At 35.1% G+C, this 26,677-nt stretch overlaps 1 protein-coding gene across 5 annotated transcripts in view; it reads right to left on the bottom strand.

Annotated features, from left to right (window-relative positions):
* lima1b (LIM domain and actin binding 1b) overlaps nt 1–25,706 on the bottom strand; it is a 58,744-nt gene extending 33,038 nt beyond the window's left edge. The window contains exons 1-6 of one of the 5 annotated variants that reach the window (XM_026242258.1): nt 25,549–25,706; nt 12,547–12,670; nt 9,157–9,202; nt 7,086–7,412; nt 2,782–2,839; nt 2,484–2,581 (exon numbers count right to left, since the gene is read on the bottom strand). In XM_026242258.1, the coding sequence (XP_026098043.1) occupies nt 2,484–2,581; nt 2,782–2,839; nt 7,086–7,412; nt 9,157–9,202; nt 12,547–12,668 (651 nt within the window). In that variant the 5' untranslated portion in view covers nt 12,669–12,670; nt 25,549–25,706. Of the gene's footprint in view, nt 1–2,483; nt 2,582–2,781; nt 2,840–7,085; nt 7,413–8,393; nt 8,541–9,156; nt 9,203–12,546; nt 12,671–25,548 lie in introns of those variants that run through there. The other 4 variants (XM_026242255.1, XM_026242254.1, XM_026242257.1 and 1 more) reach the window with 4 other exon arrangements.
* Nucleotides 25,707–26,677: the final 971 nt, after the last annotated feature.

Below are 26,677 nucleotides of genomic sequence, written 5' to 3'. Positions count from 1 at the left end.
GGGCCCCCATCTTTCAAGATATAGATAGGAAATTAGATTTGGGTTGTTGACAAATAAAAATATTTTTTTTTTGTAAAACAATATTCCTGGTCCTAAATAAAATTGTCCATAGAGTTTAATAACATGATATGGTGTCACACTAGAGGACAAAGATTTTAAAGTCATAACGTATCAATTTCAAATGCTAGAAATTTGAAATATATGGATTAAAAAATAATCTTGTAAAAGTATGCTTTTCTTTTAAATTTATAAAAGTTGTAATTTATTGAACATCCTTGAGACACACCATATGACAATTTTGAGATTTAGCTAAAAAAATATTATTATTATTAATAATAATAATAATAATAATAATAATTATTATTATTATTATTATTATTATTATTATTATTATTATTATTATTGCTATTATTATTATTATTATTATTATTATTATTATAAATCTAATAACAAAGTTTTTGACAATGGTTCCATTTAAGACAAAAACATTTTAAATGATAATATTAATTATTTAAAAAAAAAATATCCTGTAACATTGAAAAAAATCAAACTTTTGAAACTTTTTAAAATGTAAAATTAAAGAGTTTAACAATTGCTTGAGAGAAATGTATAAACAATTATCAAGTTTAATGCATAAAACAAAAACACCTGGTTATGAAAATTAAATTAGAGTACAGAATAATAATAATAAATGGGCTGGCATGACAGGCCAGATTATAATGCAAAAATAATCAAACATAAGAGTAAACACATGTTGAAGCAGATTAAGCAACACCGAAGTGAAGGCAAAAATCTGAGATGAGACACGAGACAGGGTTCACAAGAACGAAACTAGACAAGATTTTAACACTGTTTAAAGAAATCTTCACTGATGAAAAACATGCAGGTGCATTTGGAATGTTTTAACTAATCTTGCAATAAATGCCATCTTTTATTTTTTAGAATGTTTGACCTCCTATCTGATTTTATTTTACACAAATTGATAATCGAAAACAAACAAACTAAAAGAGGATTTATATACATTGTTATTTATCGGTTGCAAAAAACAAAAACAAAAAATCTAAAAAAAAAAAAAAAAAAAAAAAAAACACATTAAAACGACATGCACAAGCTTCTGTTTATAACATGTATTAAATGGTTGCGCAATGTAGCCAATCACAGACTCAGTTGTTGATTTCTGGAACGCAATGGCCAATCAGAAGTGATTAAGTTAGAATCTACTCTAATCTTTTATCGGGAGCGTTTATTCTGGGATGTTGTGGAGTTTAGGAAATGTTACAGAACAATTTAATGTAAATGTATTCGATGTACTGGAAAAAATCTATATAGATTACTTTTATGTGGGATTTTGTGGGCAGGAGCAGGACAAAACGTGAATGTCGTGGGCAGGAGTGGGACCAGATAAGTCAGGCTATATTTTTGCGGGAGCGGGCGGGCGTGGGACAGAATCTTGTGGGAGCAGGACTGAAACATTCATCCTGTGCAAGTCTCTAATACAGAGATAAAAGATGGTTATAACTACACATCCTACTAAAATTTGTATACTTATTACAGTGTATATATTGTATGCAGCATAATTTGCATGCATCAGGGAGTCACAACCGCTCTCAAACTGCTGGAATTGAAATTGCATTTGAATGTGCACACATCCTTTTTTGTTTCGCTTTTGATCTCGCGATTGGGACCGGAGCTCTCACCTTATCCCGTGATTGCACTCTGAGCTCCCGACACGGGGCCCCCTGGGGGCCACGGGGCCCTATGCAGCCGCTTATATCGCTTATTAGGTAGGGTCGGCAGTTTCCCCTTTCCAGGGGTGCATTTCCCAAAACCATAGTTGCTAACCTGTTAGCAACTTAGTTGGTTTGCAATGGGAAATTGCATTGCAACCAACAAAGTTGCTAACTTAGTTAGCAACTATGGTTTTGGGAAACGCACCCTTGATTAGAACTCATTGGCAGCAGCAGCTGTAGGTTTAGCCTCCCTGGTTAGGTCTGCCAGAGGCTTTAGTCTACAGATTTGGTCTCGAACCAATCTGTTTGTAGGAGCGTGCCAACTAAAGGGTAATGAAATATGGAATTAATCTGTGCCTCTAGGCACAGCCTGGTTCACTTCAGTTGATTTCACAGCAGGTGAACAGGCATTTATTCAGTATGGCATTGTAGTAATTAACATTCCCATAATGTCAAGACCATGACACAGCAATCAAAGTTCTATCCGAAAGTCAACATCATAAAGTTATGTATATTTTAGATGGAAGATGGAAATTAGGCTGCGTATTTACCTTCAGATGATTTAAATAGGATGAATTTTATGTAGGCACACTTCTAAAAGATTGGTGTGTTTATGTCAAGTCCTACAGACACTGGCTAACATGAAGCATTCTTTAGCAATTACATAAATGAATTAATTTTACCAAACTATAAGATAAAATGTTATTTGAATCTGTACATGCTGTAGACTATACACATAGCAAACATACTCACAGTGCGTGGCACAGTAAAAGAAGCCTGTCTGGTGACGGATAATTGATATTTCGCCATCCTGTCCTTGATCGAGCCACTGCGCTTCAGACTGGACGTACCTATGATAGAATTCATTTATTTGTTCATTTATTCAGTCATAAATATATATTTGTATATATTCATGGTATATCTATCTATCTATCTATCTATCTATCTATCTATCTATCTATCTATCTATCTATCTATCTATCTATCTATCTATCTATCTATCTTCGTCCTGCATCTAGACATCATACAAAGAGATTTATTTTGTATTAACCTTTGTTTCCCATTTGTGTATCCACATCTTCTGAGCTGGTGTTCACTTCTTTTTGCACCTAAGGAATTAAGTACAAACCATGTAAACCAGCCACAGACTGAAAGCATCTGCCAATAAAATTTGACAGAAATTTGTAGTGCACATACAACAATGACATTTGCATGGGAGCATAATAAGGAAATAGCACAAAGCTGACATCAACCTTTCTCTAACCATGCTATCTACTGGAATACAGACTATGAAAATTATCTTAACAAAACATCGGAAAACACAAAACCAAAAATAAATCCACCAAGACAGCAATAAATATTTATGAAAATAAATAGAGTTTGAAGTAGAATTAAGAATCAGACCAGTTATAACATTGTATGTCTAGTGCATTTGGAGAAATTGTTTTGTGATTTAGTTTATTGTTGGATGTATTTTGCTCCTTTTCTGCTGATTATTAAACTGTTTCAAAGAAAGGATTTGGACTTCCCATCACTTAGTAATGGGGGCTTACACACATTTGTTCAAGATGAACTGTTTTGATATAATTTTGACATTTTCGCTTATATATATATATATATATATATATATATATATATATATATATATATATATATATATATATATATACGTATATATATGTATATATACACGTATATATATATATATATATATATATATATATATATATATATATATATATATGTATATATGTATATATATATATATATATATATATATATACATATGTATATATATATATATATATATATATATATATATATAAGCGAAAATGTCAAAATTATATCAAAACAAATATATATATATATATATATATATATATATATATATATATATATATATATATATATATATATATATATATATATATATATATATATTTATTTATTTATTTATTATACTGGTTAATTTTTATTTATTATATATTTTTTTATTTTATATTTAATTTTTCCTTTAAATTAATTTAAATATATATTTTTGTTAACATTGTATTTTACATATCAAGATTTAAAATGTATTTAATAATTAAAAAAATAATTATTTACATTTTTTGAATTTAAGAATAAGAAAGAAAGAAAGAAAGAAAGAAAGAAAGAAAGAAAGAAAGAAAGAAAGAAAGAAAGAAAGAAAGAAAAAGATAAAAAAAGAAATTTAACACCTGTAAGTAAATAACGTGTTGCAAAATGGAATGGAAAATGCAATATGAATTAGTGTTTTATATAAACATCTGATTTTAACTGATGTTATTTTTATTTTAAAAAGAAAATTATTCATATATTCTACATTAATTCAATCCACTCAATTTAAGCTTATTCTTAATGCAATTACCACCAGTCACCAGTATTTAAATTTTCTTTCAGTTTCATGGACTTGCATTCATTTGTTCCCATATCCCTTTGTTTGATTTCCTGATGTTCCTTTGTTTCTATGGTTAATAATATGATTTGTTCATTCAGTTCCGATGTGTTTAATTAATAACCTCTTTCATGCTATACTTAAATCCCTGTTTTCCATAATTTTTGGGTCTGGTCATGTTTGCATGCATAAAGTGTGTGTATGCTGCTACTTTGTGTTAACGTTATTTCTATTATATATTCTATTAATGATTGTGTTGGAACATTATTCACTTGTTTGTCTTGAGTCTGTGCTCGCATTTGTGAGACATATATCTAAGTACTTTTTTTTTTTTTTAAATAAAACCAAAAAAAATTTAGACAAAATTTATTTTTACAAAGTTTAACTCACTTTTTTCCCTCACCATTAATGCAACAAGATGGTTTTACGAAGACATGAACATGCTTAAATAAACCAGGTTACATCAGGGAAAAAGGCAAGGAGACATATGGAGAAACAAACTGTGTGCAGTCTGGAAGGTTTTGTAGTGCTCCAGAGATCTGGTGGGGTTTAAAGAGTATGTGCATACCAGTGGTATGACATCAACAGCATGCAACACCAGCAAGAAGCAAACAGATGTGGTATAACTGAGTGTGGGAAAACATGTTTTGTTAGGTGAGTAAGACCGCATTACTAAAAACATTTTTGTAAAGCTTATATCAGCAGCCCTTCATCTGGAAAATGTCCATTAATTCATTACAAGTTAAAATTCAGACTGATACCCCAGTTTATAAAACATCACAATTATAGTTAATATAATTGTGTTAATATAAGGCTAACCAATTAAAGATCTAGTACTTAAAAACATACTGCACACAAGTATTAACACAGAAACTACTGCTAATGCCCTGCAAATGGTAAGTCTGGTTGAATATATTTGAATATATATTAATGCACCTTTTAGTGATTGATGGGAAATGTGCCATTATAAGCTGATTTAGTTGAAATGCTTGATTATAAATGCATTTGGGATTATATGTATTTATTACATTTACGGGGTGGGGTGAAATGCTATTTCATGCATACTGAGTTTTTTACACTGTTAAAGAGTTGGATTCCCATGCTAAACATGGACAAAGTTTCAAAAATTACATTGTACATTTAAAGGAGTATTTCTGTTCCAAAAATACTTCCAGTTTGTCACAAGTTTCGGAAAGTTTTTTTCGAGTATGGCTCTGTGTGACGTTAGATGGAGCGGAATTTCCTTATATGGGTCCTGAGGGCACTTCTCCCGGAAGAGCGCGCGCTCCTGTATAGCAGAGGACTGAGAGCAGAGACATTCCCTGATCAGAGCGAGAGCGTCGCGAAATGTCACAAAAGGAGTGTGTTTTTGGTTGCCAGGGCAAGACAACCCTGCACAGATTACCAAAGAAAAAACAGCATTCAGGGACCAGTGGATGGAGTTTATTTTTACAAAGCATCAACGGAGTTGCGCAAGTGTTTGTGTTTGTTCCCTGCATTTCGGAAATGCTTGTTTTACAAACAAGGCCCAATTTGACGCCGGATTTGCACATCGTTTATTTCTTAAGGATGATGCAGTCCCAACGAAAAAGGGTCACGATCGTGTGTTGGAACCGCATGCGGTGAGTAAAACTGCTTAAAATATCTCTGCCTCCTTGTTAGTGCGTCCGCCTCCCATCGAAGACCCGGGTTCGAGCCCCGCTCGGAGCGAGTCGTTGCTGCTGCTGCTCTCGTTCAGTTTCAGCCTCTGGATCTGATTCTGGATCATAAATAAACGGCTGAATCTGACTGTTAGTCATGGTTTGTTTTGGATGATGGTTTTTTCCTCAAGGTAATGTCAGCTTCCAAACGCTCTCTACGCAAAAGCCTACTGGCGCTCGTGATTCTTTTGCTCCGCCCACACGTCACGCCTCCAGTCGGTTGTGTTTTTCCGGGAAAAATCGGTACAGACTATCTTTTTCTTATGAATATAATAAAACTAAAGACTTTTTGGAGTTATGAAGGATGCAGTGCTACTCTATAGGTACTCAAGATTAACAGGATATTGAGTGAAAACGAGCATTTCACCCCCCCTTTAAATAACTGGCCGTCCCGGAAAAGAAATGTCACCTCTCAGTGATGCAATGTCCACTCTATACTTTGTTTCTGGTGTAGACCATGTGATGTTCCACCACACCGCAATATCACATGGTCAAATGCGGAAGTGGTGGTTATGTTATAGCCGCGCGTATGGTTTGGTTGTCGTTGTTATGGATCACGATTAATCTTTGGCGAGTATTGAAGTGCCAGTAAACCGTAAGCGTCCATATTTGGATACACGCAGACTGTGTGACAAACGGAGGAATAAAACCAGGATAAATATCGGCCAGGCGTTTACGAGATGGAGAGAGCTGCGCGAAAATCTTGGACTTGACAGGTAAGCAAATCAATTATTTATTTTGTTATTGTACAAGTAACGTAATAATTACAGTAAAGATGATTTTAATAGATATGAATTACACCACCATGCCTGTACATTCTGTCACTTTAGCATTTTTTTATCAATAACGTTACCTGTGAGAAAATAACATAACGTGGCAAATGGACTGTTTCAGTTTCAATAATAGCACTTATAAGCAAAGTTTATTAAAAAACTTTGCAAAACTAATGCAAACGCATTAAAAACGACATCTCCCATCGTCACCTGCTTCATAGCGTCATCAAGCTTCGCCTTAGTTATTATTGCCCTTGATTGCAACCGCTTACCATAATTTTTTTTTAGTAAATTCAATGAATCATACCATCATGATCATAATTCGTTTAAAACCATATTATGCCTGGCCATGTAAGAGTGAAAAATGCAACTTAATTTTTTTTTTTCCTACCACAACGAACCAGAAGTAAACTATAGAGAGTACAGAGAGAGGTAGCCTGATGACATTCATATGTGACTATCTCACCTTGCTTTTGTCCTTTTCAAACATCATTTTAAGGTTTTTGAGGGGCAGGGCTGGTTTCTCTGCAGGGGAACATAGATCAGATGAAGTCGCATTAGGTCTTTCATGGGAGGTTGACTCTTGAGTCAGGCTGGGCAGTCGCGTGAGCTTGCTGGAGGAAGCAGATGGTTCTGGAGGATTGCTGGGTTTGCAGGAAGCAGGCCGAGGCGTCAGTCTCATTGGTGCCACACTCAGCTGGGGAGCAGATTTCTCCTGATGTGTCTGTTCCCAGCGTTTCTTCAGTACACTCAGGTTTCCTGATCGCAGGGACAAAGGTGCACTGTCAACAGACTGAGAAGGAGCTAAAATTATTATCATGTAGAGATCATTATAACAATTACAAATATACAGTTAAATAAATAAATAAATAAATAAATAAACAAAACACCTGTGGTGAATTCCAACTACTTTTACATGTTCTATAAGTAAATAAGTGGGGCTTGTCACAATGTTAGGGTGTTGCTATGTGGTTGCTAGGCTAGGGTATGGACAAAGTGTTACTTCAAGGGCTATCAATTGCATACTCCTCTCCTTCACTAAATATATCATTCATATTTTATGTTGTAAAATCAAACTAATCCAAATAAATAAATAGTTAGTTTATTGAAATATAGCGGAAATAAATATAAATATAAGATTAAAAACTTGATATAAATAAAATGTTTCCTTGACAACTAACTGAAATAAGTTTGTTAAAGCATTAAAATTACTGAATGGAAATATTTTAGTCGATTTAGTTTGGAACAGAAGTGTCAGTGTAATGCAACTCCATAGCAACAGGCAAATGTTTGAACATGACGAGACATTGGACAATACCTCCACACGAGGCTACTACAACAATCTAGGAAAACTCAAAACAGCTGTTTAAAACATCTCATAAACACAGTCAAGATTGAATCACTACTAGAACACCAAATAACATCCAATAATGACACGCTGACCCAAAAAACTATCATTTCATCAATCATTGTTTTAGTACAATAATCCACAAAAATTTTTTTTGATAGTTGTTGTTTTTACTTTTATTTAGAAATGGATTAAATCGCTGACATAATGTCAAGCAAAATACCAATACTGATGGGTTTAATAAGAGTTACAGCTGTCCAATAGAAATTTCAAACATAGAATGACTTTTTTCTTTTGCATAACATGTCACAACTCCATGTCAATACGGCTCAATAGACAGAGGACTACATTCATGCAACAGTCATTGTGAAACCATGCTGAAACAAGATGCCAGAAAAAGAAGTTGTAGGAGATGCGAGAAAAGACCTGGTAGACAGGACACTCTTTATGTTTTTTCTCAGCTCTGCTTTCTCCGAGTTCCTTGAGCGTTGGACATCAGTGATAAAGCTTTACCAGATGTGCAGCAGGCAAGAAACTTGTAAGAAGTAGTCCCGCCCAACTGAACAGCCCAAATGAAGAAAGGAAAGAGAGAAGTGAAAGGAATGTGTGTGTGTGTGTGGGGTGGGGTGGGGGGGGGGTGATTAAAAGGCGCCTGTAGTGAAACCTGCATACAGGAAATGATACATGTGATGAAAGTTTACTCTTTCCTGTCTATTTCATAAGGATACATGAGGCTGTAAAATTCAAGAAGACAAATAAATAAATAAACACACACACATAGGAGAGAGAGAGAGAGAGAGAGAGAGAGGGAGGAAGAGGAAAAACAGGAAAATATTTCAACCAGGACATAGAGACCTTTAAACGTGATTTGATGATTTACTACTGGGAGTTAACAGTAAACCACCTATCATTAAACTGACAAACCTTCTTAAAGAACTGAAACAGATAACGTCTTGCACTGATTCTGATGTTTTAAACGTGCAAAGAATTAGTTAAACCAAAAATGAAAAATCTAATGTCACCTCATGTCATTTCATGTAAAACACAAACATATAAATGTTAATTAATTTATCATATATATTTTTTAATATAACAAAATACAACCTATAGACTGTATGAGGTAAAGGAGAGTACAGTTTTTCAAACAGTTTCCATCATATTCAATTATAGTAAAACCAGTATAACTTACAGATTTTTTCTTCTCTGCACTTGCCTCCTCAGCAGCTTTCTGATATCTGAAAAAAGAAGAAAAGGGGGAAAAAAAAGAAAAAGAAAAAAGTATGAGTAAATGTGAAGTATCATAATTACAATCACTAAAACAAAAATGATTGACATCAGAATACACTTTTCTTTTTTGGTTTAATATGGACAAAAACTATAGACACTATTTCTCAATCAAAACACTTCTCTGTTGTAGTATCCTGACCCATCTGACACATCTGATATTTGTCTGATCAATATCAGATGTGGGAACGCTGGAAACTTCTTTGAAAACACTTTGATTACACTTAAGGTAAAACTAAACACACACCTGAGTAAAAGAAGAACTGCCTAAGTGGTGGCATCAAGTCATTCTCAGGGGATATTGATATCAATACAAGATAATTAAAAACCAATACATTTAATGGAACAGACTATTGACATTGCTTAGTTATTCAAAGCTTACTGCCCTGAGCTGAAAACAAAGAAAGAACAAATAATGGTTGCTCATTTAAATTTATATGGTAAATTGCTTCCCCCTACTGGCACTAGCAGCAAGCATTTTCATTTTTCCTTTCTTTCAGCTTTCACTTGAAGGCCATTAGAATGGTGTCAGCAAAACTGAATATGTGTGTGTGTGTGTGTGTGTGTGTGTGTATGTATATATATATATACTGTGTTCTCTAGTGATGGCAAATAAAAGCTTTGTGAAGAAGCAAAGCTTTCCTCTACACTGTTTGGTTAAAATATTTTCCCACTTGAAGCTTTTCAGGACAGTATACTTTGTGGCCATCTGGTGGACAAATTTATGGTACAGATGCTGGTTTACACCCGCTGCTGCAGCTGACGCTCCATTAACTTTATTTTCTTTTGAAAAAATAATAGTAATTGTTGAAGTGATTAAGTCAGTTTAGTGTATTAACTATTTAATCATACATTTATAAATGAAATAGGAAGTTTGTCTATTTTAACCATTTCCCAGTCCTTTGGCTGTTATTTTTTAAACAATTGTTATAGGATTCACATTAAAATGAGAAAAATCATGCTTGGGCTGATCATTTTTGACAAAAAAAAAAAAAAAAAAATCTATTAATTCCAGATTCAGTGGTTGTGTTGGTATTTTACTGTTATGACCATTTTCAAACTGGATTGGACCATTTCCATCATATTGCTAATCAATTACAATTCTACTAGCAATCCAGGTTGTCATTCTTTTGTGTCTGTTTTTAATTAGCATCAGCCTCGTTAAACAAAACGTCAAAAGGATTTTTCAGTGGCTTTTTTGATAAGCTGCACAATAGGGATGCACGATTAATCGAAATGGAATCGAAATGGCTATTCGACAGAAACTGGGATTGTCATGCGTATCTTTCAGTGAAGCATGGTTTTGTGATCAGCAGTAAAGCTTCATTAGAAAAATTTGAAAAGTTTTGAAGTAAACGTCAGTTCTGTATAGGATGATTATTTTTATTTTACCTTAACATTACATAGACTTAATTTGATTTAAAAATCACCTGCTGTAGCACACTGAAAAAAAGTTTCATTCATCCAATTAAAAATTTTTAGGGTAATGATTCACATCTATATTTTTTAACTTGAGACAATAGTTATTTATTTTTCATTGAATCAAGTAAAAAAATATAGATGTGAATCATTACCCTATTTTTATTTTATTTGTTTAATTGGATGAATGAAACACTTTGCATCTTTGTTTTATTCGCACCAACATTATTTGATTTTAACATTTTGGAAAATGTATTTATATAGCATCCTTTTTATTAGTCTCACTGGTAAAACCTTTTTTAAATTTAAAACCAAATTTAAAAACTAAAATACTGAATGCTGATTAAGAAACCTCTCATTGAATGTGTGTTGATTGTGTTGTTTGGATTGTAGAACTATGCATTTGTTGCCTTTAATATCACATAGTTACAGTTAATCTTTATATTTAAGGCCAGTTCTCTGTAGTTTTAACCCAATTCAAAAACATAAGCTGAAGGCTGATGTCTGTACCATCTATGTTTGTACTGAATGTAGTCTACTTACTGTGCAGTTACTGCCATTAATTTCATATGGTTATGGTTATTGTTTTCAATAGCCAAAAGCCAGTTTGGCCTATTAAATACCAAATAAACATCGTGTTTATGCATACTTTCCTTCTTTCTTGTTTGTTGCTTAAAATAAAATAAAAAAATTGGAAATCATTATCGGAATCGGCCAGTTTGCTTGTAAAAAAAAAATCGATATTGGAATCGGCCATGAAAAATCATGATCGTGCATCCCTACCAAAAACCAGAGGGTGCTCCCCAAATATGCCTATATGGAAATGCCTATAGCGGTAGCTGGATAAATAGAAGATTTAACTGCTTTCATTGATTCAATGTGACTTATAAACAGAGGACTGTGACAACATATATTTTGCCCTTTTATTTTCATTATAATAAAGTATATTTATAATGCAATGCCTTTATCATTGCTTAAAACACGTTGCATACCTTTTTCAGTCGCTTATGCACAACTTCCTTCTGTTCCGTACTGAAATTAGTTCACCTCATTTGAATCTTCGGATTTTTCGAGTCATTCGTTCATCACGTGACAACCCCATACTTAACCAATGCAGTTTGAGCCAGAAATTTTTATTAACTTTGTTACTACATTCAGTGTTATGGAAAATAACCATCATGACAGAAATTCACACATTTATAAGCTGTAAGAAATAAAAAGCTACAATTTGAGACCAGAAACGCATCATGTTACTGTAAGAGTAAATAATAATGATAATAATAACTATGCACCCATTTGTAAGGAAATTAATTTCTCATGACAAAAGAATGAAAGATGAAATAATCAATTCTCTTTCTGTCTCAGACATCATATGTTTAGCTTACGGGGCTGTCATGTGATGAACAAACGACTCAAACCCGAGGACTTGAATGGTGAAATAATCAATTCTCTTTCTGGCTCAGACAGCATAGAATTAGTTTATTGAGCTGTGACGTGATGAAGGAATGACTCAAACCCGAAGACTCGAAAGATGAACTAATCAATTCTTTGAATTCCTAATCGTGAAATAAAACCATCTGCAATTGTTTTTTTTGTTTTGTTTTTCATAACTTGTCACTGAACTACGGCTCTGTGTAGTAAATGCTGCTTCACCTGAATGCACTTGATGATGATATACTGCTGATTACAGAAGCGCATTTACTGACAAAATGGGCATGACAATCACATCCAATTAATCATGCGTCCCTACTGTGTGACCATCAAAAATTCACATGACCATCAAAATTTTCTTTACAAATAAAGGCCTTTTTTTTTCTTTTACCATGGCCATGTGATAAGCACTGATAATATGAAGAGAAAAATGATTATCACTTACTTGGAAAAACGCTCAGTGATGGCATTGTTCTTGCCACGGCTCCCAACCAATGAGATCTCTTTGGCTGTGATCCGTAAAGACTGTGAAGCCCACTGTTTCCTGCTAAATGGCCCCACATCCATCTCTGCCAAAAAGAAAATCAAATATGAAACACAAAACAGTTATTGGAATAGCAAACATATGAAAAAGGTAACATTTAGAAATTAGAAAATTTTGTTCAATCAGGACCACTTCCGTCAAGTATATTAATGACAATTATATTGAATACAGTTAGTGTTGGCGGTATGGTTATGTTCTGGACAATACTCAACATGCCTGTCCATGCAGCCATGCTTGGACAGAGCTGGGAGAGCAGCAAGACAAACCCTCCTGGGCTACAGAATAGAACCATAATATGCATACATAATTACAATTCACAATTACATGAGTTGTAAACGCAACGAGATAGAGATTGCTTCCAACAAAGTCACTGTCGAATTACAGGTAATTAATAGAATACACAATACCTAACGTTCTAATGAATGAACAGTGTTTTAATATTTGAAATATGTGACAACTTGTATGTATGTATAACAGTAATACTCACTCACTCAAGAAAGAAACTCGTAGTCTTGAATGCAAATGGAGAAAAACTAACTTAGACATTTTTAGAATTGCATGGAAAAACAGTATGTCCAGCTATAGACAGGCTCTAAAAACTGCTAGAGCAGAGCATATACACAAACTCATTGAAAATAACCAAAACAATCCAAGGTTTTTATTTAGCACAGTGACTAAGTTAACAAATTACCAGACGCCACCTGATTCAAATATTCCACCAACGTTAAATAGTAATGACTTTATGAATTTTTTCACTGATAAAATAGATAACATTAGAAATACAATAGCGAATGTAGATTCTACAGCATCTAACACTTCAATTTCATCCATCGCACCCAAAGATAAACTGCAGTGCTCTGCAACTAGGACAGGAAGAGCTAAATAAACTTATCACTGTATCTAAACCAACAACATGTTTATTAGATCCTGTACCCACTAAATTACTGAAAGAGCTGTTACCTGTAGCCGAAGAACCGCTTCTCAATATCATTAACTCGTCGTTATCTTTAGGTCACATCCCAAAACCATTCAAGCTGGCTGTTATCAAGCCTCTTATTAAGAAACCAAAACTAGATCCTAGTGTACTGGCAAATTATAGGCCTATTTCAAATCTTCCATTTATGTCTACAATTTTAGAAAAAGCTGTGTCTGCTCAATTGAGCACCTTCCTGCATAAAAATGATCTGTATGAAGAATTTCAGTCAGGTTTTAGGCCCCACCATAGCACAGAAACTGCACTTGTTAAAATTACAAATGACCTGCTCCTTGCGTCAGATCAAGGCTGCATCTCATTTCTAGTCTTACTTGATCTTAGTGCTGCGTTCGACACCATAGATCATGACATACTCATAGATAGATTACAAAACTATACAGGTATTCAAGGGCAGGCTCTAAGATGGTTTAGATCCTACCTGTCCGATCGCTACCATTTTGTTTATTTAAATGGGGAGTCATCTCATTTATCATCAGTAAAATATGGAGTGCCACAAGGATCCGTCCTAGGTCCCCTTCTATTTTCAATATACATGTTGCCCCTTGGTAATATTATTAGAAAATATGGAATTAGCTTCCACTGTTATGCTGATGATACTCAGCTATATATCTCAACGAGACCAGATGAAACTTCCCAATTATCTAAGCTAACAGAGTGTGTTAAAAATGTAAAAGAATGGATGACAAATAATTTTCTCCAATTAAATTCGGATAAGACAGAGATACTAATTATTGGACAAAAAAATGTACAATCTGCAACTAGACGGATGTACTGTTACTTCCTCTACAGTCAGAAATCTGGGTGTTATATTAGACAGCAATTTGTCTTTTGAAAATCATATTTCCAATGTTACAAAAACTGCATTCTTCCATCTTAGAAACATTGCCAAGCTACGAAACATGTTATCTGTTTCTGATGCAGAAAAGCTAGTTCATGCATTCATGACCTCTAGACTGGACTATTGTAATGCACTTCTAGGTGGTTGTCCTGCTTCGTCAATAAACAAGCTACATGTAGTCCAAAATGCAGCAGCTAGAGTCCTTACGAGGTCAAGAAAATATGATCATATTACCCCAATTTTACAGTCTCTGCACTGGCTACCTATTAAGTTCCGTATCAGTTACAAATTATCATTACTTACCTATAAGGCCCTAAATGGTTTAGCTACTGCGTACCTAACTAGCCGTCTACCACGCTACAACCCATCACGCACCCTAAGGTCACAATACGCTGGACTTTTGGTAGTTCCTAGGATAGCAAAGTCCACTAAAGGAGGTAGAGCTTTCTCACATTTGGCTCCCAAACTCTGGAATAGCCTTCCTGATAATGTTCGGGGTTCAGACACACTCTCTCTGTTTAAATCTAGATTAAAAACACATCTCTTTCGCCAAGCATTCGAATAATGTATCTTTTAAATTGTGAGTGTAGTTGCATCTGATCAAAGGTGCATTTTTATTCATTAGCTTGGGTTAAACTAATTTTACTTTGTTGGATCAGCAGCTATGCTAATGATGTCTCTATTTTGTTTCTATGTTTCGCCCCAGGATTTACATCCCGTGGTAACTAGGATTTACACAAGCTCCAGTCTGGATCCAGAACACCTGAGAAGAGATGATGCTGACCCTCAGAGGACCTCAGATGATGCTAACCCTGAATCAACAAACAGAACTAACAATTATTTCTAAATGTGTGACTGCATCATATAATAACTTAATTAATAATATTGATAGTTCATCGTCTAGCTGACTACGTCTTGTATTATTATTATTATTTTTATTTTTTCTAAAATCTTGTCAAATGTGCACAAACTACTAGCTACTACTAAATATTGTAGAAACATAATTTTCTCTAAAGTTGCTTTGTAACGATTTGTTTTGTAAAAAGCGCTATACAAATAAACTTGAATTGAATTGAACAACTTGCCCCATGACACTCTTGCTCTAAGAACACAGTTCAATGTTTTCATTAAAACCGAACTAAAGTATGTAGCTGACCTACTAGTGTAAAATTCCCCAGATGTGTCACCCACATCATTATATAATGCACTTTTTGAGGGAACAACCATTTGTATTCATGTCTGTAACCTTAGTAGACATCATCAGTTGCATTCATTCAAATAACAAGTGTACGGATATTGTACTGTACATTCAATGACTAGAAAATAATCATTATGTACTGTGAGTGTCTTGTTGAATGATTTCCCATATTTCCCTTTGTATACTGTGGTTCTTTGACAAAGGATGACTTAAGCCAAGCCAAGCTCAGAATTTTAAGCTGATTTTACAATGAATGTTACAATGTTGCAGTATCTCAATTGCATCTCAAGATGTATTCTATGTCATCCTCTCCATCCCCAAATTCCTGAACTCACTACTGGCAAGCCTTGGCAGCGGAAGAATGCCTCTCATCAGTGCTTCCCATAAGGCCATCCAGTGATCTCGAAGAGCATTTCCTAAGAGCAAATGTCCATGCTTGCCATTTTTTCAAATGTTGCATCAATGAGTTTGCCCAGATGCAACCCTGAATTACGCTGAAAAGTTCACTAACAATTCAGTGGCCATCAGCATCAGATTCAGGATGTCTCACACATACCCCCCCAGAGTCTTCCAGAGGACGATCTGCCTCGTGTCAGCTGCCTCCTCTGTGATTCTGATGGGCCTGCTTTACATGTGGCCCATCCATTGTGCCTGGGACAACTTTGCTTCAAGGTAACCCACCGCTGTGGTTCTTTGGAAGGCATTTCACCTGTTTCAGACAGGCTTCCCATTGGGACTGAGCTCCAGAAGGAAGGTTGCCATGATAGATGCATCCAACTGTAGAAGGGCTCTTGGTCCAGCCTGGAGCAATGGCGTAACATCAGCTTCTTGAGATGATGACATATTTTCTAGCCCTAAAAATTTTTCATGTGCCAGGCAGACTGAACCAAGAAGTGGAAAAGATGAAAACTGCCTCCCTCAAGCAAGGGGCATGATCCTTCATTTTTGACTCCTTCTTGGGAGTCTTTACAGCTGTCTGTAAGGGTGATTAATAATATTTTGGAGTCTACAATACCTAAAAAATACCTCTTTACCATCAAGTGGTTAATAATTTCTAACTAGTATACCACACGGATGCTGCACACTGGTGGTGGTTGAGGAGACCCCCCCACCCCTCTATGTAAAGCACTATTTAAATGCACTATTTAAATATAAGTTATTGTTATTATTATTATTAGTAGTAGTAGTAGTAGTAGTAGTATTATTATTATTATGCCATCCATGTTAGTTTGGGCCTTCAAACCAAGACACAGCTATCTGTCTAAAGTGTTCTCCACTCTGTCCAGAGCACAAGTCATCACCCCTCTAGCTCTTGCTAACCAAAAGTAATTTACTTTGCCTGGTTCAGGCTCTTAGAATATAAGTAGAGTGCTCTAGCCACTTCTGGCATTTAGAGCAGCTCTAGTATGCTTCAGAAGCCACTATAAAGGATATGAAGCAGAGACCATCCTGCTGAATAGTTGACACTGCAGCCTTGGTTTACATCTCAGTGAGCTTACAGTATCCTATTGGAGTGAGGGCCCATTCCACCAGAGGAATGGCTTTCTCCTGAGCATGGTCCAGTGGAGTTTCTGTAGGTGATATTTGCGCAGCTGCCAGGATGGCTTCTCTACACTTGCTTATAGCATGACACTATTGAATGTGTTTCCTATAAGCATATCAATGGGAGAGACCTGGTTACTGAAATAATCTTGGTTCCCAGAGATAAGTGAACCAGCATTTTGTAGGCTGCTGTGCTATAAGGCTGCATGTGAGTTGATGACAGTCGCTATCATTTGAACAATTCTGATGAAATGCATCTACACGGGCGTGAACAAATCAGGCGTCAGTATCAGAGTAAACATGAGTTTCTCCATAAGCATCAGTGATGCGCGGGTTGATCCGAAATGAGCAGACGCCTGCGGTCACTGCAGTCACCGTGTTTACCCACGGTTACGAGTTAACCAAAAATATTTTTAATGATATTCGGGTTGCGGTCGGTCGAGTCGTTTGAAATAAAGATGCCAATTAAACCTTTGTAATTTATATAGTACTAGACACAATTTTGAAATACATAGGCCTACACTTTATTGGCTGAATAACTGGTGCGATTATAGAGTGACCACCTGTCTCACTTTACATTGTACTGTACAGCAATTTTACCCTTTGTCCCGCCTCACGCAAATTCAGCATCTGTCCTGCTTTTTCATTCAACCCTGCCTAATAAATACACGGAAACATCCTTAGGTGTAGTGTTAACTTATGTCCAATAGTTCAGAGGAGAGCAATAAAAGAGTTAGCCGATAGGCTCAGTCGTACGTCAATCAAACTGTTGACTGGTGTACGAATGTCTCCTCAACATTGTCAACAATCTCAAATAGGAGTGCGTGCGCGCTGTTAGGTCAGGTTAAGCAGTCATGGCCAGTGTGGCCACGAAAAAGAGAAGATGCACTTTTAATAGCAAATGGACCACAATTTACTCTTGGTTAAGACCTGTAGATGGCGAAGCAGAGAGAGCTTTTTGCATTTTATGCAAAAGCAGTTTTTCTATGGGACATGGTGAAGAATACGACGTGAAGTGAAATAGCTAAGAAAAAAGCTGTAGAAACTTTGGGTGATATTTTGGATCGGGTAGTGCCTTAATCTTTTAGTTACGTGGGTTTAAAAAGAAATATAGGCAATATATTACAGAAAGCTTGAAATGTCTAAAGTAAGTAAGTCCAAGTAAGTTTTAAACAAATATATTCAAATCAAATAAAATAGGCTACTCTCTTATTATTTAATCCATATGAAATGTGCATTCTCTATGGCGTTCATGGCGAGTCCGCAATGTCAACTTCATCTTAGCAGGGACACAGAAAACACCAGTTTATTACTAAACAATTAAATGTCTCCTTGCTAATTTAGACACATTCATAATCATTACCGGTTCTTTGTGGCAAGCCTTATGTGTGCGGTCATAACGCTTATTATCCTGTAGTCTATAGCCTATTTAAGTAATTAAATTAATATAAAGGGGCAACCCATTGTACTATTTTGTAAAAAAATTTAGGTCAGGAAGCAGGTTGTGTACAATATTTTATTTTTATTTTTTTGCGGTCCGAGTTGCGGGCGGGTTAATTGAAATCATTGGTCGGGTGCGGGTTGTTTATACATTGACCTGCGCATCACTGATAAGCATATCAACACAACACTTGTTCCATATCTCAGGAAACTGAGGTTACATCAGTTAGAAGAGCATTTCAGCTTTACCTGACTTGAAACATGAGATGCACAAACATTACATCACTGTGAAATATGCCACAGTATGAGTACAGTAAGAGTGATATGTGTTATTATCGAACAGTAAAAAGGGTTTTTGTTGCTACACGGAAACATCTGAAGTGTCTGAAGCTGTATAAATGTTTACATTACAGTTTTATTCTTGAATTTTAAACAGAGCAAAGATTGAAAACAGAACACCTAAAACAGCAAAGTTAGTCTTTATATGTTGAGAAAGCCTAGTTTATAAGTTCTGAATAAACGTTTTAAAAGATTTTACATCTAAAGGTTAATAGGACTTAAGTACAGAGGGGTTTGTTGACCAGGGTAGAAGAACAGCCAGGATGCATTAACTGTTTTTCAAATTCAAGTTTCTTTGAATTACAATTCAGAAAATTAGATCTACTCTAAGGAATGTGACAATGTTCACATGTGCCAAATATAGACACACACGGACAAACAAACATATATACTGATAGCTAACATTACAAGTCTGAATAGCTCCTGTGTATTGCATTCATGTGTTTGTGAGCATGCATCTTTCTGTCTTTCTGTGCCCATTCATACGGCACATTTAACCTGTGTACTGTGCAGGCCCTGCCATGTTGATGGCCTCCTCTATTGCTACTCGGACTACTGCGCAGTGTTAAGACGTACTCCCTCTCAGCCGTGTGTCTTAATTTGATTCATTAAAATCTATTTCAACCATGGTCAACCATTGCTGTACTGTGGGGTGTAATAGCGCAACACATAATCACCATGGGGGAAAAAATTTGAATGGATTAACTTTCCACCGCTTTCCTGCTTGGAGGCGCGACCACGGAGACCATAACATCTGAATATTTACTTTATATAGCTTAAGTCAACATTGAACATAAGGGACATTTCCATGGTTACTCATCCAAAATATGGGAAAATTTTAACATTAATCTTTCTGTTGTTATCCCTCTGCTGACATCAAAAAATCATTAACGTTAAGCTAGTTAAGCTAGTTATGATGCTAGGTCTGACATGACTTTGCTTACAGATTGGCATGAGATCGTGCTCTCACAACAACCATGCTATCTTAAAAAGCCCAATGCCACGCTAAGTTTCGCTAGAAGGGCAAGAGGGTAGTAACAGGACAACAGTACATAGACTGACAGGTCCGATGGAAGGGCTAACGGGATATTTTAGAGGAAAATACTAAAACGGGAAGACAGCGGGAAAAGAGCTCAAATACGTGAGAACCCTGAAAAAAAAATGGGAGGGTTGACAGCTACTAACTACAATTTTTAAACACATAGTTAAAAGTCGATGTGTGGATGGTTCTTAGAACAAATGGTTACTAAACTAGCAGCTAGGTGGACCACAGCTCACCTTTGTCCGGATTACTGTACTGTTTTTTTTTTTTTATGATCTGCAGCTCCTAAACCCATCTGTTTGTGAACCACACATGAGACTCCAATGATGTGTAGCATCAGAACTGTTCTGAAGTGTAGGCGCTCACAAAACAAACAAGGTAGCTGAAGATATCTGTAATGCAAAAGTGCGGCAGCAAGTCGTCGTCGGTGCTCCACTTTTTCCTTGGAAATTTTATATGGATCCAAAATGTTAATAGTGCCGATATTGTCCACATACCGGTCCGTGGCATCCCTATTTAGCATATCCCTTTCTCCCAACTCTGCTTCTTCTTGTCGACTTGCTGTATGTTTACATTCGTGAGGCCATCAACATGGCCGCCACGTCCCAGAATGCAACGCAACGCCCAAGCCCTATAAGCAATATAAGCACCTGCATAGGACCCCCCACCACCAGGGGGACCCCGTGTGAGGAGTTCAGACAGCAATCACAAGGCGAGATGATTGTGGAGATTGCAACAGCAGACCTGGGGCCCATTCTTCGTACGTCGCTTATTACATCCGAGATCAAATGACACATCAAAGATGATATCATTGCGCTAATCAGGATCTGGCTAATTAGTTTTCTCGAACGTACCTGTTGTTGATGATTAGTAAGGCTGGATTGAGTTATCTAAGATAATTGTGCATTCATGGTGTGGTTTAAAAGGGGTTATGTATCGATACTCAAAACCATGATCAGCAGTGCAGTAACTGGCTGACGACATGGTAATGACATCATATAATTAAAAATTATACCTGACGGACAACTTGCCAAATTTCTGGACTTTTTTAAGGCAACAGCCAAGCAAACAAAACTACATAAATGTTATAATAGATAAATGAAATGTGCACAGTTTTTATATTTTTACATAATTCCCAATTATTTAGTAATAATAGCTGTGCAGTCTTTACATTTTTATTTCAATGTAGCAATTAGCTATTCATTTAATTTTATATTTGGACAGATTTGTTACGTGACAGCATTGAATGAAAGTTTCTTAAGGGTCAAGATCATGTTATGTACATCTCCTGTGCTCCTTCAAGCAACTCTTATAATAGCAGTCATCACTCTAAATTATGCATGACTCTATTAACTGAATAGCATGTGTGTAAGACTCTAATACAATTGTGAAGTAATAATTTTATGACGAATAAATATTTCAGTGAGTAAAACTGGCTGTTATGGACTACACAGCATTTGTATATGATTTTTAAATTATTATTCACCCCGTCACTATATATATATATATATATATATATATATATATATATATATATATATATATATATATATATATAATGACGGAAATCCTTATATTATATCTATTTTCTACGCAAATGGTGAGTCGATGGCGCAGCCGACAAGGAGTGTGTTTTGTTTGCATGAATGTTTTGCCCTCCCTCCCTGATTAGTTTGGTATACTCCATTGGATATCTTGAAACACTTCCCCTTACACGTCATCTAATTTATAGAGAGAGTGGGACAGGTTTATCCGGCACAGCAAATTTCTCTGAGCAGCAGGCCTCTGTATACGTTCACTTAAAACATAACCAACTGTGTGTACGAGAATACTTGCAGAGACAATTATTTTGAGATAATTGTGTGTGTATTTGTTCATTCAGAAGTTACGATAAGCTCCGAACGTGCGCAAATTGTTTAAAACGCTATCTACAAGATTTAGAAACAAGTGCAACAAGTGAAAATACGATCAATTTCACAACTTCAAGCAAATGAACAACGCAAATCAAGTTAGGAATTTTACATCACCATTCACGATAGCCCATCGGGCAGAGCGGTGATATGTTTTGCAACCCGACTGGAAAACACAATAGCCCCGGGACATCTGGCTAGTTATTTTACGAGCCCTGCACCTCAGATCTATAAAGTTTGTGAACCATTGGTTTCCACACTGGTTGCGTTCAACAAAATAAATGATTATTTTAAAAGATTGTCTCAAAAGAATCATCTGTTCACGAATCGGATCATTAACTTGTATTACCAAGTCAAAGATTATCTTGAATAAATAAAGACTTCAAATTCATCTGTAAAGCACATAAAGCTATTGTTTGGGTATACAGTTTGAGGATTTTAACCAATAGAGCAACTGATCTAAAGCCATCATTGGGTGGATTACAAAATCATAGCCAGACCAACAAGAACAGTAGTTATTAACAGTGAGACACAGAGGACTTTGACTTGAGAGGTGGGACCTTTGGAGTGAACATTTGAGTAAACCTTACGCTGCATATCAACACAGATTTAAAACACACATCATATAGTAAAACTATAAAAAGCTACTTGCTCAATGATATAGTTTCAAGATAGTACAAATTATAAAACAGGATTAATGCATTTGAAAAATGTAATATGTGCATGCAAAAATTGTTGTTGTTGTTCTTTATCATTATTACACGGCTCTATGGAATACTTGATTCTGATTGGTCAGTCGCAACATTCCAAGGTATGTTATCCCTGGATAACAACCTGTAAAAGCGAATAACACAGCAGTCGGCTCTGTACTCTTGCTTGAACTATTTTTTTTTTTCTTGGTGGAAGCTTTGCGTTTGTTTAGCTAATAAAATACTAAAACTTGATTTAAAATGGTGTACAATTGTTTAATTATATCATCCTGGTATCGTGGACTAGCTCTCGTTTTATACAAACCCAACTGCTGCCATTTTGCTACAATTATTTTGTATGCTGTAATGGAGTATAAGAGAACTAACAAACTGGTAAGGTTTTAATTTTTTTTTTCGTCTTAATTATTTTATTGCCTTAATTATTTTGTGGTGAAATGTTATGTAATACGTGGTTTGCCTGCACCGTTTGCCTTAAATATCTGTTTAGTTTGCTAGTCTCACAGCTGCTGTCATCACGGAAGCTTTGCATTCAAATATTTGAATTCAAATGAATATTTCGTGTCTAATTATTTATGTGGCAAGTAGCCATGTTATAAGCCACTTCGTGTCGGGGTCCTGATCACCCTCTCAGGGTTTATTCTGCGAGAACAACCGCCTGGATGTACATTATCCGTTCCTTATTATATTTATTATACTAACATGAAAGTGATTTTACCTTTCATATACACAGTGTCCTAATATTCTGTAGTTTGCACTTTTTCTGTGTGATTTTATGTCTGACTTTCCTGGCTTCAAAGCAGTGAAAATACTTTCCAGTCTCACTCACATACTTGCCCAGTCTAAAGCAATGGCCAATAAAAGACATCAAATAAAAGTCTACAATTTGGCAAATAATGAACAGTGTATAACAATATCCTCAAAAAATAATAATGGGGGAGGGGTGATTTAGTAAACAGATTGGATTATTATTAAATAATAATTCAATTGAGAATGATAAACATATTCATCACAACTTTTAAAAGGAAATGATGGATTACTTTTTGTCTAATTCATATTTTGAATATCAGATGACACATTTCCTTTAGTACTGCAAATAATGACCTTTGATCGTACACTTTGATAAACTTCCTTAGCAATGATTGACATAACTACAGCAAATAACTAAAAACTGAATCATCAAAAACACAACAACCTGAATACCAGTATATGATGTCATGTGCATCAAATAGTAACCAGGATTGAGCAAACAAAATATTCAGATGCTCCCAAAAGTACAAAAACCATCAGCTGTCAGTGATTAGGAATAAATAATGCACAAAGACATATCTTTTGAAAGGTTACTGGTCCAGTGGGATCTATTGTACTTTTTTTTCCTTCTTCTCAGAGAGTGTCCAAATAACTCCTCCAGACAATGTTGCCATTAATAGACTTAAAAGGTTAGTTTAGGGATTAAAGTGATTATTACACTTAGAATATGGATATTTTTCTAACAAAAATGCATCGATTAATTAAAGGAGGACTTTGTTCACCCCCCTGAGCTGTGTGAGACACTTTTTATAAAGGATGTGTGCTTTTTATTTAACTTATTTTGGACTGAAGCACTGCAACACCCGCTGAGTGGCATCAAACCGCTTGAAAGATCAAAATCTATATTTAATATAACTCCGACTGGTAGAAAGAAGAAAGTCATATACATCTAGGATGACTTGGATCCTGGATTAGAATGGCTAATTTAAATTTTGGGTGAACTAACCCTTTAATGTTTCATGTATATACAGTACATGTACATGCTAAATTTATGTACATACATGCTATTAATGTTGTAGTTCATCTCTTTAATCTCTTCTAAAGAAGCACAATCACTTTATATGTTTACGTATTTTAATTAAGTACTTCCATTTTTACCATATTAAATGTATGTGTATATATATATATATATATTGATCAGTGTTTATATATAAATAAAAGCCTAAATTAAATCTGTTCATAAATTTTGTTTCTTTGGAAGACTTGGATTAAACAACTTGGTTCAAATGGATTATATTTAGCTACTATGTAATTTATATGCACAAAGGGTTTGTGTTAATTAAATGTATGATCGAAAAAAGATGAAGGAATATTTTAAAATAGAAATATCTTTTTTTTTTTTATCCTAATCTTAATAGTCATATGCTTTTGGAATAGTAATACGGTAAGTAAACATTGACAGGTTTTTCATATTTGGGTGAATTATAAGATTATTAAACAATCAAAAATTATTAAAGTTTATACTGGAATATGCACAAAAAACCATCTAGCCAACACAATTAGAAATTCTAAACCATACATTTATGACATTTGATTAAAATACCAATAATAATTAAAGTAAAAATAAATAAATTTCTATAATAAAACAAAAGTGTTTTAGCACTTGGCAGGTGAAAGAATGTGAAAGTGGAATAATCTTTATAAGATTAATATGACGTCATAGTTTTTCTTAATTAAATATAGTAACTAACTTAATAAAATAAAAAATAAAATCTAAACTTTATTTATAAAACAATTGATTATAATTTTTTTTTTATTATTATTTGCATGTTAGTCTATCAAGTTTTGCGACATTCAACGACACTAAGATATGACATGTCACAAAGACTTCCTTCTTCCTAGAAAGGTCAGGTAGTCAAACTGGATCTTCAGCCAAGTGGTGAGCACCGGCAGACAAAACAGCTTTTTAACTCCCTCTTCAAACACTACTGTACATTTTACATTTACGCCTGACAAATGCAGTGTTTAAAACAAAAGTATAATCTCATTAATTTGTCAATTTAACAGCTGCCTCTTTTGTCAATGAAAAACACATTTTAGACGATCATTTACATTCTTCACAGATCAATGAATACAGACCCACCTCTATAATTCAAATGTAGTCCCTCCTGTCTTCAAAGGTTTTGGACATTAATGTCTTTTCTTAATCTAGCCAACAAGTTTCGATTATGAATACTCACTACAGACTTTCAATGTGTCACCTGATTCTAGAGAAAACTATGTGATATCTGACACTCCTTGTGCTTGTGCAGGAGTTTGTCCCATGTGACTTTACAAGGGGTGGAGTCTGGAGAAAGGTCCACCAGTAATGGTGGAGCTGTTATCATGTGACAATATGCACCAGTGCACCCAGGCATTGCATGTCACCTGGCAGGTGTGTTTTGAATGGGTGTGTGTGTGCACTTCTATTATTCCTGGAATATCTACTTTATTTGCAAATGAGGTAACTGAACAAGTCAAGTCAAACAGTAACGGAGATGACTGAGACTTTCTATATGTAAAGTGTAAGCTTTCAACTGAGGGTTGAAATGCACTGTGGCCTTTTTTCTTTTTGTTTCTTTCAATTCAATATATTAAGCTTACCAAGAAAAAAGACAGTTACACAAATCCATGTTTCAGTACAGTGTCCATTGCCTTTTCCCTTCCTTTTATTGTAAAAGCAGGACCTCTAAAACCTTTAATTAGAGTGTTAAAAAAAAACATGTCAAACAAAAAATGTCATGGGCTACACACACACACACACACACACACACACACACACACACACACACACACACACACACACACACACACTTACAGCAACTAAATATGAATGTCACTACTATACTGAGTGCTTAATTGTGTTCTGTTCCGAGACACTAGAAATTTCACAGAGGTACTTAACTCACTTCCAGGTTTTCACTTCCAGTCCTGGGGTACCAATGTTCTGCACATTTTGTATGTCTCTCTTATCTGACACTCTTGGTTAAGTTCATGGATCTCACTCCTAATGAGGTGATGATCTGAATCAGGTGTGTTACATAAGAAAGATTTAAAAACAGAACCTCAGTACTGTGCATGTGTCTCAGGCCATCTGTCAGGGATGGACAATTATGAATATGTAATTCCCTGCTGGTTAATTAAAGATGAAGTTTGAGGAATAATCTGATGTAAAGTTACAAAATTCGGTCCTACTTTATATTACGTATCTTATGTGTAAATTATGTGTCAAT

Source organism: Carassius auratus, unplaced genomic scaffold (genome assembly GCF_003368295.1).
Source record: "Carassius auratus strain Wakin unplaced genomic scaffold, ASM336829v1 scaf_tig00001155, whole genome shotgun sequence".
NCBI lineage: Eukaryota > Metazoa > Chordata > Actinopteri > Cypriniformes > Cyprinidae > Carassius > Carassius auratus.
This window is presented reverse-complemented; position numbering and strand designations above follow the sequence as displayed.